Genomic DNA, 18,539 nt, shown 5'->3' on the forward strand with positions numbered 1-18,539 from the left:
TTGAAGGCTGAAGAAAGGAAACAGCATGTCATCCAAATAAGACAGCAGCAGTAACACCATTACCCACTAAGATTCAGTGGAAAAGATCTATGTTGATGAAATACAGTGATGCTATGAAAGTGACTCTATATCCTAGGGATCTTCATGTTCAATGCATATGTCCTAGTTAGGGTTTCCATTACTGTGAAGGGACACCATAACTACAGCAACTCTTATAAAGGACATACTTTAATTGGGGTTGACTTGCAGTTTCAGTTCCCAATATTATCTTTATGGCAGGATGTAGGCAGACATGGTATTTGAGAAGGAACTGAGAGTTCTACACCTTGAATCACAGGCAGCAGAAGGAGACTGCCACACATGGCCTAGTTTGAGCATATAAGATCTCCAAGTCCACAATTACCGTGACACTCTTCCTCCACCAAGTCCACATCAACTCCAACAAGGCAACACCTACTCCACCAAGGCCACACCTACTCCACCAAGGCCACACCTACTCCAACAAGGCCACACCTACTCCAGCAGGGCTGCACCTCCTATAGTGCTACTCCCCATGGGCCAGGCACTCAAACACATAGGTCATTGGGGCCATTCCTATTAAATCCATCACACAATAAACACATTTTTAAATTACATTTTTATTTATTTATAATATTTGTTTATTACATATACAGTGTTCTGCCTACATGTATCCCTGCAGGTAGGAAGAGAGCACCAGGTCTCATTACAGATGGTTGTGAGCCACCATCTGGTTGCTGGGATTTGAACTCAGGACCTCTGGAAGAACAACCAGTGTTTGTAACCTGTGAGCCATCTCTCCAGCCCCACAATACAAAATTTAAGTTATGTTTCTCCCAGAAGTATCACATATGGGCCTGGCAGTGGTGGCCCATGCCTTTAATCCCAGCACTCTGGAAGCAGAGCCAGATGGATTTCTGTGAGTTCAAGGACAGCCTGGTCTACAGAGTGAGATTTAGGACAGGAACCAAAACTACACTGAGAAACCCTGTCTCGAAAAAAATCATAAAGAAATAAAAAAATTACATATGGAACCATGGAGATACTAAAGAATAAAAGCAGTATTGTAGTGTCACAATACCTGAATTTACATTACAACTATATATCTATGAGAGTGTTACTACAGGGTTATTACCCCTTAGGACAGAAGCCTCTCACAGTCAATGGCAATAAACACAGAGACCCACAAATGCTCAATGAACACAAAATAAATGGCGGCCTTCCTGCCTCAAGGATCATTGTAGAAGAGGGAGCAGAAGAATTGTAAGATCCAGAGGCAGTGGGTGACCATAGCAAAGCAGTGTTCTCGGACACAACAGGGCAGTTGCACTAATGAACTGAGAGTAGCTATGACCAAATCGACAAATCCAGGCTGGACAAAATCCCAGCTTGGAAAATGGAGGAAATTTCTCTTCTAGCTGAGGAACTGTGGCACTTGATAGCTTCTGAGAGAGAGATCCTGTTGTCCTCAGGGGTAGGCCCCTGAGAGAGGCTACCTAATCTCCAGGAGATGGCCATGTATCCATGCACAACTGGAAATCCAAGAGAAGAAGGGTGAGAAGGAGGAGGAGGAGGAAGAGCAGTAGTAGGAGAAGAAAAACCCTTGAAACTGAGAGGGAATGGTGGTGTTTCAAAGGATTAATCTTAGAGGCATTTCACTTCCCTTGGTGGGATTTATTTCAGGGATGTTTCTTGAGGCTCTTATGAATGGGGTCGATTTCCGGATTTCTTCTTGGTGTGTGTGTCTGTGGTATTCAGGCAGGCTAGTCACCTTTCTATGATATGTTTCTGTCACTGTATATGCTCTCACTCATAGTTAGAACCCAAAACTGTTACACTCATAGAAGTTGAGAGTAGATCAAAGGTACCAGAGGTCATGGAGGTCAGAGGGAGGATTCCTCTGGGAAATATATGTCAACTAAATTAAGTCACAATGTGACAGGAACAAGATGCTCTAGCTTCCTAAGAAGAGAGTACGCTGGCTTTACATACAGAGAATATTTTATACTGAAGAGAAGAAGAGGAAAAGATTTGGGGTTTGTCTAAACACTGTGCAGTGTACACTTGTATCCAGTGCTATTTTTCAACACTGTGTCCATCTGTAAAATTTTTATGGTTTAGAGTATCAACTTAAAAAAGACTGGAAAAATGTGAAACATTACAGAATTAACAAACAAAGTGTTTTAACTGCAAACTTGAATGGGATTCAAAATAATTTAATTTCACATGACGGTTTGCTACATTAAAGAAAATACAAAACAGCAAGATTTAACTTAAATAACTTAAATTACATAAATAGCAAAGTAAATACACACATAATACACAGAGATACCCAATGGATGCAGAAACAAATGCCGTTACATATAGATAAAATTTGTGCTGTTTTGCCAAATCATCTAGTCAGGTTGGTTTAATTCACATCAAAAATAAACAAGAGTTTTAAAAGGATAATTTATGCAATGTCCTAGCCCAGGAGAGTTCTCATCACTTTGGCTCAGGACTTACTCCTTCTCCTCAGTCAATCCTGCCAGCAGGTTGGCTGAGGAAGACAGGGCTCTCCAGACTTCTGCTCTGACCACTTCCCAGGCACAGGGGCTGTGTTTCTTCTCCTTCAGGTAGACAGTGATCCTGTGGAAGTAGTTCCTCACAGCCACCATGGAGTCTTCCTGGTTCCAGGAAGGTTCCTGCACCTCCACCTGCTGCATCAGACAGGCTTGCAGGTCTTTGAGCTGCTGGTAAAGCTCATCACAGAATGTGTCTAAGAGGGTTGTATTCCAAACATCAGATGATTCATCTGAGGTGAAGAGGGTCAGGACCTGCTGGGTTACCTCACCCATGACATGGATGGCTTGAGCCTTCTGGATCCTCTGGGCATCCACCTTCTCCAGAGGGAATGCAAAGTCCTTCCTGTCCCTCAGGCAGGAGAGAGGGGAGAGTCTCCTCATTTGTGCCAGGAGTGTGGAGGTTCTCTTGTTCCTGAGGTGATGAGTCTGAGGCAGGTCACATCCCAGACAGCAGGTTGACCAGTACTTCATCACCATCACAATCATCAGGAAATCACAGGGTCTGGCCATTGTGGATGCTGCAGATGCTGCTGGTCCTCTGGGCTCTGTGGTCCTGAACTTTCCCCTTAAGGTCTCTGATGACTATGCTCTGTGCATCTGTCTTAAATAGGAAAAAAACACTAGTTTCCATTTTCTGAATGCACTCCCCCTACTTTCCAATTGTCTTTCATTTTGTTTAACTCATTCTCTGCTTCTTCCAGGGAATTTTTTCTAAGCCATTTTGGTTTTCATCTTTGCTTCCCCTTTCACTGCTGCCCTCAAAAAGCTGTTTTCTTACTTTCTTTTTCTAAATAGAATTGTCATTAACTATTACACCACAGATCTATTCTGTGTTTGAAATTTATTCATCCATTGTAAGGACAAAATTTTCTCTAAAAATTGTATTTAAATGTTATTGAAATTCCTTTTACCATAATTTCTGTTTTATTCATATTATTTATATAAATGTTTAAATCATAATGTAAAGTGTGATCCAAATTGTTTCTAAATTAGAATATTGATGCTCATGGTGGTGGTGGTGCACACCTTTAATCCCAGCATTTGAGAGGCAGAGGCAGGTAGATCTCTGAGCTCAAGTTTAGCCTGGTCTATAGAGTGAGTTCTAGAACTGTCTGGGATACACAGAGAAACCCTGTCTAAAAAAATTCAAAAAATAAAAAAGGCATTGATGTTAATGAAATACTTTAAAACTTCCAATGATCAGCTGGGCAGTGATGGCACTTCTTGGTTGAAGTATCATAAATTCTAGAAGGTCATGCTGTAGTTGTTCATGCGAAGGAGGTTTGTTTTCAGTTAAATGCACAAAACTTGAGAGTTGAACAATAGGTCAGGGAAGCCAGAGGCAAACAAGCCTGGAGCACTTGGTCGAAGAGGACTAAGTCACAGTTCCACAGGAGCAGGATATCCTGGTATTGCCTGATGTCTGTCATCGCTGCTGCACTACAAAGAGAAGCTCGGCAGGATGCTAAGGCTCCATATTCCAAAGCAGCAGAGGGGTGCAGCCATCTTGGAAAAGACTGCCATCTAGCTAGCTCACTGCAGTTACTCTCTTCAAGCATATACAAATTTAACATGGGATGGGGAAGGTTCTAACCACCACACTTTACTTGTTCTTGCTGTCCAGGAGAGCAGACATCCCATACAAATCTCATTCCCTTTTGACTATGGCTAGCCATCATCAAAAGTATGAACTCCAGGTTTGCGAGGAGTGTCTTAGGACCTAGGTCAGTGCAGCTGCAAGCTCTCTCATAGCACCAAGTGCAGGTTCTCCAGAGACACAACATTTCTTCGAGGCTTAAACAGTTTCAAGACAATTTCTCGGCCTCTGCTGATCAATCCAAACACAGCAAAGGCTTTGCTGAAATTTTTCACCCAAAGTCAGATTAAAAAGTCCTTGTCATATATTTCATTTAAAGCCAAACATAAAGGCTTTACTTTACATATCATTATATTCTGGCTTACTGTTGCACAGCATGCTGGTTATGCATACAGAAAAATAGTCTATTCTGGAAAAAATGTAAAGATTTAGGATTTTACCATCAATGAATGAGAAGTGTGAGATGGTTATATCTACTCATCTTAGCAACAGGCAATGTCAATATCAGACCTCCTTCTCTAACCAAGGCTCAAGAAATATTGCAAAAGAAGTGGCAGAAAAATTGTAAAGCCAGAAGTTGGGGAAGATTGCTGAAAAGTATCTCTGAACATGACAGGGCACTCATGAAATCAAGACAGTTGTGATTGTGTGCAAGAGATCTACACAAGTGAAACCAGTCTACACTCCAGCTTTTACAAGGAAGGGGCTCACAATGCACCATCCCAATCTGAAGTCCCTCTGGCAGTGATGGCCAATGGTGGTGTGACTTATGGTAAATGACCCATTCTTCAGTGCATATTACCCTATACATATGAAAACATGGGAAGCACTGATTGGTCTAGATGGTATGTAATAAAAGGAAAACAAAGAAAAGAAAGAAGAGATGTAGTTGGGATGAGAATATGATGGGAGATCTAGGAATATTTCAAATCAGAGAGGAAATCATGGCTATAATGTCCATACATTGCATTGATATATGAAATTACCAAAGAACAGATACAATTGTAAAAATTGTACCATGTCACAATTTAATAGGAGCCAGATTTTCTAGCTCACTGTTGTACAACATATTGACTACACAGAATGCTACTTCACTACATAGTTTATAAACACTAGAGGACAAGATTCTAGGATTTTTATCTACAATGGAATGACAACTACAAGATAGTTAGATTTGCTTAGATTTAAGAACCACAAAATTTTAACATTGTCTTCATTAGTGTTGCCATTGCTGTGATGAAACACAATGATCAAAGCAACTTGGGTAGGAAAAAGCTTACTTAAAGTTCACTTCCACATCACAGTTTATCATCAAAGGTCAGGAACACAAAAGAGGGCAAGAACTGGAAAGCAAAGCACTGTTCATCATCAAGGGAGGCCAGAACAGACACTCAAGCTGGGCAGGACCTGCCAGAAAGGCACTGATGCAGAAGCCATGGAAGGGTACTGCTTGTTGGCTTGCTTCTCATGGATTTCTCAGCTTCCTTTCTTTCTTTTTTTAAAAATATTTATTTATTATATACACAGCAGAGAGCGCCAGACCTCATTACCGAGGGTTGTGAGCCACCATGTGGTTGCTGGGAATTGAACACAGGACCTCCAGAAGAGCAGCCAGAGCTCTTAACCTCAGAGCCATCTCTCCAGCCCCCAGCTTGCTTTCTTATAGAGCCAGAACCATCTACTCAAGGATGGAACCTCCCAGAATGTGACAAGACCTCCTCCTCAAGTATTAATTAAGAAATGGCCCTACAGACTTACTTGAAGTTCCATCACATGGAGGCATTTCTTTTGATATTCAGTCCATTCAGATAACTTTAGGTTGAATCTAGTGGACACAAAACTAACCAGCTCAATATACCCTATTAATAGCTTCAATTTTTTGCTTTAATGTGTCAGTTTTAATAAAATTTATAGTATGAAAGTATATAAGAATAGACAAATACAAAACTAATTATATTTGAGGACACATAAAAATAATTTTATTCCATATAAGAAAAATATTTAGTTATATAAAGAATATGTAACATTTCAAATGGTATTATAACTTAAATTTCATACTTAATACATTTTTACATATATATTTACACATGTAAATAGAAATAACTGGATGAATCTAGAAGAAAATTTCTCTACAATATTATGCGGTACTGCTCATAACTGATGAAACATCCAGGGATGTTAGTTGAAGGATATTGAAATGAGTGAGAGCATTGAAAGAGCAGAATTGGTGCAGTGAGGAGCAGGATCCTAGCCCAGGAGAGTCCTCTCCACTTTGGTTCAGGGGATGTGTTTCTTCTCCTTCAAGTGGACAGTGATCCTGTGGAAGTATTTCCTCACAGCCAGGAGGGAGTCAATGAGTTTCCTTTACTGTGTAGAGATTGGGCATAGCCTTCATAACACAGAGGCTCCTCAGAATGAAGAAGCAGAAGACATTTTTCTGTTTATTCCCGTGGGTGACTCATCACAGTTGACAGAGCTTCCCTGATATTGCTCTCTCTTAGGAACCAATTCCTGAAGAACATGGGGTTGTGCCTCACTGTTCCTCAAAGTCAGGACTCACATAGACATCTCCTTCCCTGTCTAACCCTTTACCACTTATAGCTACAGTGTTCTTCAATCTGTAACAATGACCCCTATCCTGAATGATGGTTCCTACTTGGTTTGTGATGCCATTTTCCAAGTACCATGTGACTCACTCAGTAGCTTTTGAGTCTACCCACACTCACTGCTGCACAGTGACACAATACCCTCGTGCTTCCTTTGTCCAGCAATCCCTGAGAGTGTGCTCACCACACCCTGATGACATCAGCTCTCATACTGGATATGGTGTCTGCTTGGATTTCAGCATCATAAATCCTAGAGGATCACTGTTCTTATCTTTGGTGTGTTCAGTTGTTCTGTTTTCTGTAGTGACTCTAGTTTCCAGGGGCCAGAGTGTCAAGAATCCCCAAACAATAACTTCAAAAAAGTGGTTTGTTTACACTGCTGTAAATATTTTCCAGTTTTTCTTAATTTCATTCTTAGTAGAGAAGTACTAATTGTTCCATCAAATACTCTTTATATAATCCACACTTGATCATCAAATACTCATTGTTTGAAATGATTGGATGAGTGTACAAGATATACTGGTGGCTGAGCATTTGATTACAGTTGTAAAGGAACCAAGCCCAAGGATGTTTATCCAGTTTGGTTATAGTAAGGGATTAAGGTCCTTGCATCCCCATCTCCACTCAACTCAAAACTGCCTGGTAGAGACTCCCAGACTATTCTTCCAGAGAGGAAAACTGCATATTTGAACTGCACATAATTTTTCATTTAATTTTACTGTGTTTTTGAGGCTTTCATTTAATGGTTGGCTTTCGTGCTTCTGTCTTTTCGTTACATTTACTCCATAATGATGAGAGTAAACTGACACAGGTAGATAGCACCCATTCTAATTTCATGATAGTTGGCTGTTTATTTAGTTATTTACTGATTTATTTACTTTTGTCTTTTCTGTTTTCCTAGAGAGTAAAAGCCAGTTTTGGGTCTTAGCATAGAAATGAAAATATGATGTCAGTTCTCATGAAAGCTAAAGAGAGGAAGTGACCTTTGCTGTCCAGATGGGAAGCAATAGCAGTAATGTTAGTAATGTTCACTATGGCACTCAGGAAGTCCTAAAGCTGTGAAATCAGAAGTGATAATATAAAAATGACTGTGTTTTCAAAAGTGACCTAAGATTTAATTAAACTTCAATAAAGTTTAACAACATTCCACTCAGGAACAGAAAAGCCAGTTCTCAAATACACACGGAAGCACAAAGTGCAGTGTTGGGGGAATTACAATACTTGATTTCATACACTGCAGTGTTACAGTGATCAGAACAGCAGGACACTAATACAGACGGAGATACATGATTGGTGCAATGGAACAGTTGGTCCAGAAACAAACACACAGCTACATCCACCTGAGTTGCCCGAGTTACCAAGACCACATTGGGGCTGGGGATCTCTTCTGTAACTGTGGCTGGGAGAATGAAACTAGGTCTCTATCTGCCACTCAGTACAACAATCGATCAAAATGACGAAAGATCAGAATGTAAGTGCAGAAACTTTGAGGTTGGTAAGACAGATTTAGAGAAAGCACTTCATCATAGCTATATGCAAGGGCTTTGTGAAAAGGTCTCAGACAGCCCAGGGAGCAGCAAGAAGTGAGAAATGGGAACTGGACAAAAAAAAATATGTAAAATTTCAAATTTTCACCATAGCAAAAGAACAGTGGCCTAAGTGGAAATGCAGTCTACAGGGAGGATGGAAAAGCATTTCCACTATTCATGTTACCAGGCTTTAGATACTAGAAAGGATCAAAATGTTAAAATGCCAAAACAATGTATAATTTCATTAATTCCTGAGCAAGTGAATGAAGAGATAGTTCTCAAAAGGGCAAGCACAAAGTGCCAACATACTTGAAACATGTTCGGTATCATGAGCTATCAGAGAAATTTCCAATCAAAACTACAATTACATTTCATCTCACCCCAAGCAGAATGGCTATCTTTCCGTAAATGCTGGTGAGAATACAGGGTGTAGGTGGATGTTAATTAGTGCTGAGTGTCACTGTGGATTTTCTCCACATGAGCTAATAATGGAGCAACCACTTGACCCAGCTATACCACTCCTGTGTATATATCAGAAAGAACAAAGTGATCTTACAATAGAAACATCTGTATATTCATGTTTATTCTGTTAGCATTCACAATAGACAAAATATTTACTTAGCCTTGATGTATATCAGAAGGTGAAAGGATATTTAAAAGTCATATGCATTGTATATGTGTGTGTCAGTTCTATCAGCTCTGTCAGATATAGGAAAAAATAAAAAGGAGAAAATACAAGATGTACTTATGACACATACTTAAATACTATTAAGATATAAAGCAGAAGAAATGATTTATATGAATCTGAATAGATATCAAGAATATGATTCTAACAGAAATATTTGAAAAAATACATAGTATATGTTTTCTATCATATGTGGAATCTACAAAGATATAAATGTATGAATATTTATATACATATGAATATATATGTGTATATACATACACACATATATATAATTATATGACATACATATAGACCAGGGTCCTTTTTGGAAAAATAGGACCAGGGTGAAATGTTTGGGGAAGAGGAGAGGATTGTGGAGGAGTAACATAAAAAGCACATTACAACACACATGGATGCACATATCACACTAAAACCCATCCCCTTACAAATCACTACAAGTCGATCACAGGACATGGGGAAATTAACCTAATACTACCTTGAAGCTTCCCTTTTGTTGGCTACCTCTCACAAAGTATAAAATGTTCTTCCACAAAGTGGAAAAGGGGAGAAAATCCATGAAACATCTTATCCAGCTGTGAACCCTGTGTGCCAAGATAGTGATTGGCCTAGAAAGCCACGCCCACTATTGCTATAGTGGCATGAATGTCATGGGAGTGATCAACAGCGTTCTAAAGGAAACTTTGTCCTGCTCCAAAAGAGGAAACCCAAGCCTTATACTGTAAACCTAACCAAGAACCTATGGCTTGTAAGGTCAGAGACCTCATATTATTTTGCCAAAGTGTCACAATATCAGAGACCTTTTAAAATACTTTCATTTAATACTTTAGGCTACTGAAATACTTACCCCTCATCAAAGAAACTTGCTTATGCAGGGTTAATATAGAAACTCAAAGTTAATCAAACAAGAGAGCATAAGCAACTATGAGTGCTCACCCCTACATGGAATGTTAATATCACACCTCCTTCCCTAACCAAGACTCACAGCACATTGCAGAAGAAGGTGCAGAAAGACTGTAGAGCCAAAGTTTGGGGAATATTGATGAAAAAACATTCTGAATACAACAGGGCTATAGCACTCATGAGCTCAGGGCATCTGTGATTGTGGGAAAAGAAGTAAAGACAACATCAAGCTTGGTAACACTCCAGCATGGAGAGGGAAGGGGCTCAAATTCCCCATCCATAATTGAGGGGCCCTGGAAGTTGATAGCCACTGAGAGAGAGTCAGTTTTCTTCAGTGATGTGGCCCATGGTAGATGGCTTATTCTTCAGGGACTATCACCCTATACCTATGCAAACGTGGAAATTACTAATTGGACTAGTTGGGTTATAATAAAAAGACAAAGAAGTGAAACAAGATGTGATTTTAGGATGAGAATGTGGTGGGGAGGTCTAGGAAGTGTCAGAGGCAGAGAACAAAGCATGCATATGATGTAAATACATAGTATTCATGTATTAAATTACCAAAGAGGAGACATAAATTTAAAAAATTGTATCATCACAATTTAATATGAAGATATGTTCTTCTTTGGTATTGCTCAAACATCAGTCACATAACATATATTATAAAGCACTAAAGGTGAAATTGAAGAATATATCAGAAAATGGAAAGATCTCCCATGCCTGTGGATAAGTAGGATTAACATAGTTAAAATGACAATCTTACCAAAAGCAATCTACAGATTCAGTGCAATCCCCATCAACATCCCAACACATTTCTTCACAGACCTGAAAAGAACAATACTCAACTTTACATGGAAAAAATTAACCCAGGATAGCTAAAATAATATTGTCCAATAAAGCCATCTCTGGAGGCATCACCATCCATCCCTGATATCAAGCTCGACTATAGAGCTATAGTAATAAAAAAACAGATTGGTATTGTCATAAAAACCAACATGTGGACCAAATGAATAGAACTGAAGACCCTGACACTTACCCACACTCCTATGTGTGGTGATATATTGTGTCCCCCAATATATTGTGCACCCTAATAAACTTATCTGGGCTCACAGGACAGAACAGCCACTAGATAGACATAGGGACCAGAAAATGGTGGCACACATGCCTTTAATCCTATCACTTGGGAGGCAGAGATACATCTGGATCTCTTTGAGTTCAAAGCCACACTGGAAACAGCCAGACATGATGACTCATGTCTTTAATCCCAGGAAGTGATGGCAGAAAGCAGAAAGGTGAATAAGGCATGAAAACCAGGAACTAGATCTGGTTAAGCTTTTAGGCTTTGTAGCAGCAGTTCAGCCGAGATCAATTCTGGATTATGACTCAGATACTTCCAGTTTGAGGAAACAGGATTGGCCAAGAAATTGGCAAGGTGAGGTAAGCTGTGGCTTGTTCTGCTTCTCTGATCTTCCAATGTCCACCCCAATACCTGGCTCCAGGTTTGTTTTTATTAATAAGCTCTTTTAAGATTCGTGTTACACCTATGAACACCTGATTTTTGACAAAGAAGCCAAAACTGTATAATGGAAAAAGAAAGCATCTTCAACAAATGGTACTGGCATAACTGGATGTCAACATGTGAAAGATTGCAAATAGATCCATATAAGTTACCATGAACAAAACTCAAATCCAAATGGATCAAAGACCTCAATATAAAACCAGTTTCATTGAATCTGATAGAAGAGAAAGTAGGAAGTAGTCTTGAATGCACTGGCACAGGAGACTACTTCCTAAATATAACACCAGTAGCACAGACACTAAGAGCAACAATTAATAAAGAGGACCTCCTGAAACTGAGAAGCTTCTGTAAGGCAAAGGACATGGTAAATAAGACAAAATGACAGCCTACAGAATGAGAAATGAACTTCCCCAACCCCATATCTGACAGAAGGCTTATCTCTAAATATATAAATAACTAAACAAACTAGATATCAAAATACCAAACAACTAAATTTAAAAATGGGCTACAGAGCTAAACAGAGAATTCTCAACAGAAGATCTCAAATGGCTGAAAGACATTTAAGGAATTGCTCAACATCCCTAATCATCTGGGAAATACAAGTCAAAATGACTCTTAGATACCATATTATACCTGTCAGAATGGCTAAGATCAAAAACACTGAAGACAGTTTATGTTGGACAGGATATGGAGCAAGGGAAACACTCCTCCACTGTTGGTGGGAGTGCAAACTTGGAAATCAGCATGGCACTTTCTCAGAAAATTGGGAATCAACCTCCCTCAAGACCCAGCTATGCCCAAGGAATGCTCAATTCTACCACAAGAACACATGCTCAACTATGTTCATAGCAGCATTATTTATAATAGCCAGAACCTGGACACAACCAAGATGCCCCTCAACTGAAGAATGGATTCAGAAAATATGGTACATATACACAATGTAGTACTACTCAGCAGTTAAAAAAAAAAAAAAAAAAAAGATGACATCATGAAATTTGCAGGCAAATGGATGGAACTAGAAAATATCATCCTGACTGAGGTAACCCAGACTCAGAAGAACAAGCATGGTATGTATTCACTCATAAGTCGATACTAGATGTAAAGCAAAGGCTAGCCAGACTACAACCCATAGCTCCAGAGAATCTAGCTAACAAGGAGGACCCTAAGAGCAAATGTATGGATCTCCCTGGGAGGGAAAGTAGATGAGATCTTCATGAGTAAACTAGGGATGAAGTGGGGGGAATAGAGGTTAGGAGATGGGGGATGAGAACATAAGGGAATGGGATGATTGAGCTGGAACAGGGATGAAGTGGGAGAGCAATGAAAGAGATACCATGATAGAGGGAGACATCAGGGGGACAGAGAGAAGCTGAGTGCTAGGGAAGTTCCTAGAAATCCATAAGGATGACCCCTACTTGGACTACTGGCAATAGTGGAGAGGGTGCCTGAGCTGCCTTGCCCCAGTGGTCAGATAGGTGAATGCCATAACTGTCATCATAGAAGTTTCTCCAATAACTGATGTAAGCAGATGCAGAGATCCACAGCCAAACACCAGGTCAAGCTCTAGGAGTCCACTTGAGGAGAGAGAAGAGGGAGTCTATTAGCAACGGGATCAAGATTATGATGGGGAAACCTACAGAGACAGCCAAAGCAAACTAGTGAGCACTCATGAAATTTAGACCAACACCTGTGGAGCCTCCATGGGACTGGAAAAGGCCCTCTTGCTGTGGGATGTTCTGTATGTTAAATGTGTTGCTCTTATTGGTTAATAAATAAAACATCGATTGGCCAGTAGCCAGGCAGGAAGTATAGGTTGGACAAGGAGAAAGGAGAATTCTGGGAAGTGTTTTGCTGAGATAGATGCTGCCAGCTGCCACCATGAGGAGATGTTAAGATACCGGTAAGCCATGATCTATGTGGCAACTTATAGATTAATAGAAATTAGTTAATTTAAGATATAAGAACAGCTAGCTAGAAGCCAGACATGGCCATACAGTTTATAGGTTAAAAAAAAAAAAAGGTTGAGAGATTCTTTTGCCCCATATCAGAAGAGCCCTCTGGTGTGGGACAGAGGAAAACTAATATTTTTATTTAAAACAGGTTGATTATAAATGTGATCTCTTTCTAAAGACAAAAAGGGGATATGATAAAGATATAGTAGGATGAAAGGGTAGATTAATGAACCTACTTTTAAAGAGTAACAACTTGTTTAGAAATGTTTTACATTGCTATGGATTTTAGTTTATTGATACAAGTTTAAACTTAATTTTGTTATACTGTATATATATTTCTACTCTTGTTTGAGGTATTATGTTTATACAACTCATGAACAATTAGTCTTCTATGATACTCAAACTTATAGTCATGTTAAGTTTTCTAGGTATACGTAAATATATTTCAGATAGATAGGTAATCTTCAAATACTTCAAAGACCTACAGAATATGGCATTTAAAATGTTTTAAAAATTTAGACTTTCTGGACAGTGAGAAATGTCTGCTCCTGGCAGCACTGATTTACTTCAGAGAGCAGGATGGGCATTGAAGACACTCTATATAGAGTTTGTCTTCACCTTGGCAAAAATAGCCATTTGGGCATAAACTATTCTTGCCTGGACTGCTTGATCGACTGGACATTCAGGACCCATAGGAAGGTGACCACTGAACTTTGCTTGGCAAAATGGTCTTTCAGATTCCTGCTTTGCAGAGGAAACTGCCAGACATTCTACAGGACACAGAGAGAAGTGATTGAGAGACTCTAGACCTGTGGGCTGAAAACAGATGCCTCAACTTTACAAAGAAACTTTGGATGACTGTCCAGGTTGCCAGTTGTCTCTGTCTACCCTGCAAGACTTCCAAAAGTTGCTTGCATCCTTTCCCCATTTCTCAGGTAATATTATATCCTTCTGAGGTCTTTGATGTAGTTGAAGACTAGATAGTTACAATTTTCTTTAGTTATGATAAAAGATAAGTTAGATATGAAACCTTAGACTCACAAATAAAAGATAGATATGTGTGGGTGAGAGTTGTGTGGCCTGATCTGTTTGTGGGGTCCCTGGCAGCAGGGATAGGACTTATCCCAGGTTCATAAACTGGCTTTTTGGAACCCATTCCCTGTGGTGGGATACCTTGCTCAGCCTTGATACGATGGAGAGGGGCTAGGCTCTCCTTCAACTTGGTATGCCAGACTTTGTTGACTACCATGGGAGGCTTTACCCACTCTGAGGAGTGGATGGGGTTAGAGTGGGAGGGAGGTGAGGAGGCAGGAGAAGGGGGAAGTGGAGTTGATATGTAAAATGGAAAAATTTTAATAAATAATATAAAAAAGATAGATATGATAACTTCCTTAATTTTGCCAAATACAAATACACTAATTATTATAAATAGACTGATATTGTAACTGTAATTCTTGCTTGATAATTTTGTTATCTGTAATTTTACTATGTGAAAGTTAAAATCCTTCCTTTTTGAAAAAAAGAAAAGGGGAAGTGCTGTGGGATGTTCTGTATGTTAAATGTGTTGCCCTGATTGGTTAATAAATAAAATACTGATTGGCCAGTAGCCAGGTAGGAAGTATAGGTGGGACAAGGAGAGAGGAGAATTCTGGGAAGTGTTTTGCTGAGGCAGAGAGATGCTGCCAGCTCCTGCCATGAGGAGATGTTAAAATACCAGTAAGCCACAATCCATGTGGCAATTATAGATTAATAGAAATGAGTTAATTTAAGATATAAGAACAGTTAGCTAGAAGCTTGCCATGGCCATACAGTTTATAAATAATGTAAGTCTCTGTATGTTTACTCGGTTGGGTTGGCTCGGCTGTGGGACTGGTAGGTGAGAGAGATTTGTCCTGACCATGGGCCAGGCAGGACCAGGAAAATACACCCTCTGCATAAGCAAGATTGTTGTGTAGCTTGATCTGCTTAAGGGTCCCCCTGGCAATAGGATCAGGATCCATCCCTCATGCATGAGCTGGCTTTTTGGAGCCCACTACCTATGGTGGCACACCTTGAAGAGCCTTGAGGCAGGGGAAGAGGCTTAGACCCACCTCAAATGAATGTATCAGGCTCTGCAGACTACCAATGGGAAGCCTTACTTTCTTGTGGGAGGGAATGGGGTGTAGGTTGTGGGGAGGCTGAAGAGGTGGGAGGAAGGAAGAGGGGGATCTATGATTAGTATGTAAAATGAATAAAAAATTCCTTAATAATAAAATAATGAAAATGCCCTACAGGATTGCCTGCAGACCAATCACATGGAAGCATTTCTTTTTGATATTTCCTCCATTCAGATGATTTTAGTTTGTATCTAGTGGACATAAAACTAACCAGCACACAAATGTATAGGGTTTTTATGCTGTAATGTGTCATTTTAATGAAATTTATAGCATTGCAAGTATATAAGAATGGACAAATATAAGATTAATATAATATTTTATGACACAGAAAATAATTTATTACATATATAGAAAATGTTCTCTTGTATTGAAGAAAATGTAAAATTTCACATGGTATTAAGTTAAATTTCATAGTTAAATAAATAAATATTTATATACATAAATACAAATAACTGGATGAATCTGGAAGCTAAAGCCTATACAATATACACAGTACTGCTCAAAGCTGATAAAACATCCAGTAAGGTTGACTGAAGGATGTTGAAATGAGTGAGAGCATTGAGAAAGCAGAATTGGTGCAGTGAGGTGCATGATCCCAGCCCAGGAGAGACCTCTCCACTTTGGCTCAGGACTTACTCCTTCTCCTCAGTAAATCTTGCCAGCAGGTTGGCTGAGGAAGACAGGGCTCTCCTTACTTCTGCTCTGACCACCTCCCAGGCACAGGGGCTGTGTTTCTTCTCCTTCAGGTAGACAGTGATCCTGTGGAAGTAGTTCCTCACAGCCACCAGAGAGTCTTCCTGGCTCGGGGAAGGTTCCTGCACCTCCACCTGCTGCATCAGACAGGCTTGCAGGTCTTTGAGCTGCTGGTGAAGGCCAGTGCACAATGTGTCTAGGAGGCTTGTCTCCCAAGCAGCAGATGAGTCCTTGGAGCTGAAGAGGATCAGGACCTGCTGGGTCAGCTCCTGCAGGACAGGGATGGCTTGAGCCTTCTGTATCTGCTGGGCATCCACCTTCTCCAGAGGGAACGCAAAGTCCATTCTGTCCTTCAGGCAGGAGAGAGGGGAGAGTCTCCTCATTTGTGCCAGGAGTGCGGAGGCTCTCTTGTTCCTGAGGTGATGAGTCTGAGGCAGGTCACATCCCAGACAGCAGCTTGACCAGCAGTGTATCACCACCAGGAAGGTCAGGAGAGCACAGGGCCTGGCCATTGTGAATGTTGCAGATGCTGCTGGTCCTCTGGTTTCTGTGGTCCTGAACCTTCCCCTCTGGGTTCTCTGAAGTCCATCTTGTGTGCATGAGTCTTAAATAGAGGAAAGCACTCTTTCCCACTTTCTAATCCCCCTACTTACTTCCCAATTCTCTTTTCACTTTCTCTCACTCATTCTCTTCTGATGTCTGGGCTTTTTTCTCAACCATTTTTGCTTTTGTTATTATGTCAACTTTCCATGATCCCCTCAATAAAGCCATTTTAGAGGTTCTTTTCTAAATAAATTTTCATTACCTTTTATAGAACACATATACCTCAAATGTATGAAATTTGCTCATCTAATGTAAAGAATGAAAAAATATTCATGAAAAAGTGTACACAGATGCTATTGAATAACTCAGTCATCCACATCCTTGGAGCACCTGATTGGTTTCCCAGCACTCATGTAAAAACAGACCCAGAAACACATACTTGTATTTCTGAAACTTGGGAGGTGACACAGACAGGTCCTTAGAGCTCTAAGGCCATCCAATCTAACTGCACTGTTGGCCCTAGCTTAAATGGGAAAACCTGTTAGAGAAAACAAGGTAGGGAGGGAGGGATTTAGGAACTGGACATTGACATCTGGAATCAACTTGCAAGAACACACCTATGCAAACACAAACACACAAATGTGTGCATGCCCTACATCAGACACACACAATAAAGAACAACAATAAATGAAATACAAATTGAGCCAAGTGTGGTTGCTCATGTCTTCACTATTTATATTTGGGTGGCAGAGGTAGGTAGTTATTATTAGGAAAGATAGGTTGGTTTCTGTTGTCAGTTCCAGGATAGCCAGGGCTACATAGAGAAACTCTGATTTAAAAAAAAAAAATAGTAATAACAAAAGAAAAGAAAGTAGAACTCAAGTATATTGAAAAGTTAAAGTTTTATACAGTTCTTGTAGTGTAAAGGTGAATACATCATATATTAATATCTAAATCTCACAGGACAAAGATGGTGTTGGCTGCCAGCACATGATGCTGAGCTCCGAGGAGGCTCAGAGACCCAGGGAGACTCTGAGCTGTGATGCTGCAGGGAAAAGGGGTCTGCAGGGCCTGCAATAGCTCCTGAACAACTAAGACAAAAACAAAGCAAGTTTTATGGGAAGATACTTTTAAAATGTGGACTCAAAAATGTGGAAGGAATGATGGTGGAACAAAGCCAGGAATGGAAAGTGGTAAATCTGTAGCCTTCACTACCACATCTCAGCCAGCAGGCTACGAGCACAGAAATCATTCCTGGTGAGCCATGGGGCTGCTGGCACTGATGGCAGGAAGAAGTGTGGCTCTCTGGAGCTCCTGCAGAAACAGTGCTGAATAGGGCCAGCCCTAGGGCAACTGGCCAGGCCCTGGCATGGAGCCATGTGGCTGTGGCCAGTCCTGCCTGCCCTGCTGGGAGACAGAGGGGGTAGGCCCACGGTGACAGAGCTGGGCACTGGCCTAGAACTCCCATGGAAATATGTCATAACTGAACAGGGCCAGTCCTAGGCCAGCCAGCCAGAACCCAGCATGCTGCACCCCAGCATGCTGCACCCCAGGCTGGAGCTTCTTTCTCTGCTAGGAGACAGAGTGGTGGGGCAACAATGCTGTCTGCAGGCTACAAGCACAAAATAGAAGCCTGGCAAGCCTTGGGGCACTAGACATAGAGGGCAGAGAGGTGTGCTGCAGCAGGAGCTTCACAGAACCTGCCCCCAGGTTGCCCTGCATAGCTGCGACATCACCCTGCTTCTGGACAACAGCAGGATAGCTGAGATGAATC

At 40.6% G+C, this 18,539-nt stretch overlaps 2 protein-coding genes across 2 annotated transcripts; both read right to left on the bottom strand.

Annotated features, from left to right (window-relative positions):
* Nucleotides 1-2,519: 2,519 nt before the first annotated feature.
* Nucleotides 2,520-3,092, bottom strand: LOC118578580 (interferon alpha-12-like). The gene has a single exon (XM_036179629.1). The coding sequence runs from the start codon at nucleotides 3,090-3,092 to the stop codon at nucleotides 2,520-2,522; it is 573 nt and encodes a 190-aa protein (XP_036035522.1).
* Nucleotides 3,093-16,161: 13,069 nt separating this feature from the next.
* Nucleotides 16,162-16,734, bottom strand: LOC118578519 (interferon alpha-12-like). The gene has a single exon (XM_036179522.1). It carries the CDS (start codon nucleotides 16,732-16,734, stop codon nucleotides 16,162-16,164), a length of 573 nt encoding a protein of 190 aa, XP_036035415.1.
* Nucleotides 16,735-18,539: the final 1,805 nt, after the last annotated feature.

This window comes from Onychomys torridus, chromosome 2, assembly GCF_903995425.1.
Source record: "Onychomys torridus chromosome 2, mOncTor1.1, whole genome shotgun sequence".
In the NCBI taxonomy this organism is placed as follows: domain Eukaryota; kingdom Metazoa; phylum Chordata; class Mammalia; order Rodentia; family Cricetidae; genus Onychomys; species Onychomys torridus.

Bases quoted from the DNA above. Each gene is read 5' to 3' on its own strand.
- LOC118578580 (XM_036179629.1), bottom strand. From the start codon at position 3,092: ATGGCCAGACCCTGTGATTTCCTGATGATTGTGATGGTGATGAAGTAC.
- LOC118578519 (XM_036179522.1), bottom strand. From the start codon at position 16,734: ATGGCCAGGCCCTGTGCTCTCCTGACCTTCCTGGTGGTGATACACTGC.